The 728-nt window shown below is 36.8% G+C and overlaps 1 protein-coding gene across 1 annotated transcript in view; it reads left to right on the forward strand.

The window, feature by feature from the left end:
• The window catches only part of LOC119594431 (E3 ubiquitin-protein ligase RNF123-like), a gene marked incomplete at its 3' end in the record, with an annotated part of 13,922 nt that overhangs the window by 3,783 nt on the left and 9,411 nt on the right, over positions 1-728 (forward strand). The window contains 1 exon segment of the mRNA XM_037943491.1: positions 408-503. Coding sequence (XP_037799419.1) covers positions 408-503 — 96 coding nt within the window.

A 728-nucleotide genomic window follows, 5' to 3' on the forward strand; every position in this document is an offset into this window, starting at 1 on the left:
TGTGTGTGTGTGGAATGTGAATGACTGTGTGAAATTGAAGAGGGGGGGGTAGAAAGGGAGTGGAATGGAGGAGAGTAAAGGGGAAAATGAGGCAAGGAATAATGAGGCAGAGAGAAAGTAGAAAAAGAATGATATAAAAGTGTTATCTCTCTTATTTTCAGGTTAATGAAAAAAGTTGGATTTTTGTCTCCCATTTCAATTACTTTCATGTTTCAAGAGTTTTTGAAAATGCTTTTTAAAAATGCATTGCCCCCCCCAATATTGCCATCAATGACTATCAAAAGCATTTTCTTATACCATGCCGATATGTGGAAAGAAGTATGGAAATTCTGCATTTCATAGATTAGGTTATTAAAGGCTCAAGACACTTTAGTCACCCCTCTAAACCATATTTTTTTTATCTCAAGGCAAATGGCAGTACGAGCTCATGCTTGGAACGAAGGGCGTCATGCAAGTAGGGTGGGCTACTAACAACTGTCACTTCTCTCAGGAGAAAGGAGTTGGTAAGGCAATGTCGTGGGTTAGTTACTTTGTATTTATTTTGGCATTATTGATTTTAAAGCTCACATGGCCTTCGTTTATTTTCATTATTGTTGTTTATTTGTTTGATTGGCTTTCAGTCTTTCTTCAAACCAGTTTTCTCTGCTTGGTTAATTTAAGATTTGAGTTTTCCAAATGGTTTGCTTTGTCTGATGACAGAGGGAAATATTTAGTGTTCTCATCTTGCT

Source organism: Penaeus monodon, chromosome 33 (genome assembly GCF_015228065.2).
Source record: "Penaeus monodon isolate SGIC_2016 chromosome 33, NSTDA_Pmon_1, whole genome shotgun sequence".
NCBI lineage: Eukaryota > Metazoa > Arthropoda > Malacostraca > Decapoda > Penaeidae > Penaeus > Penaeus monodon.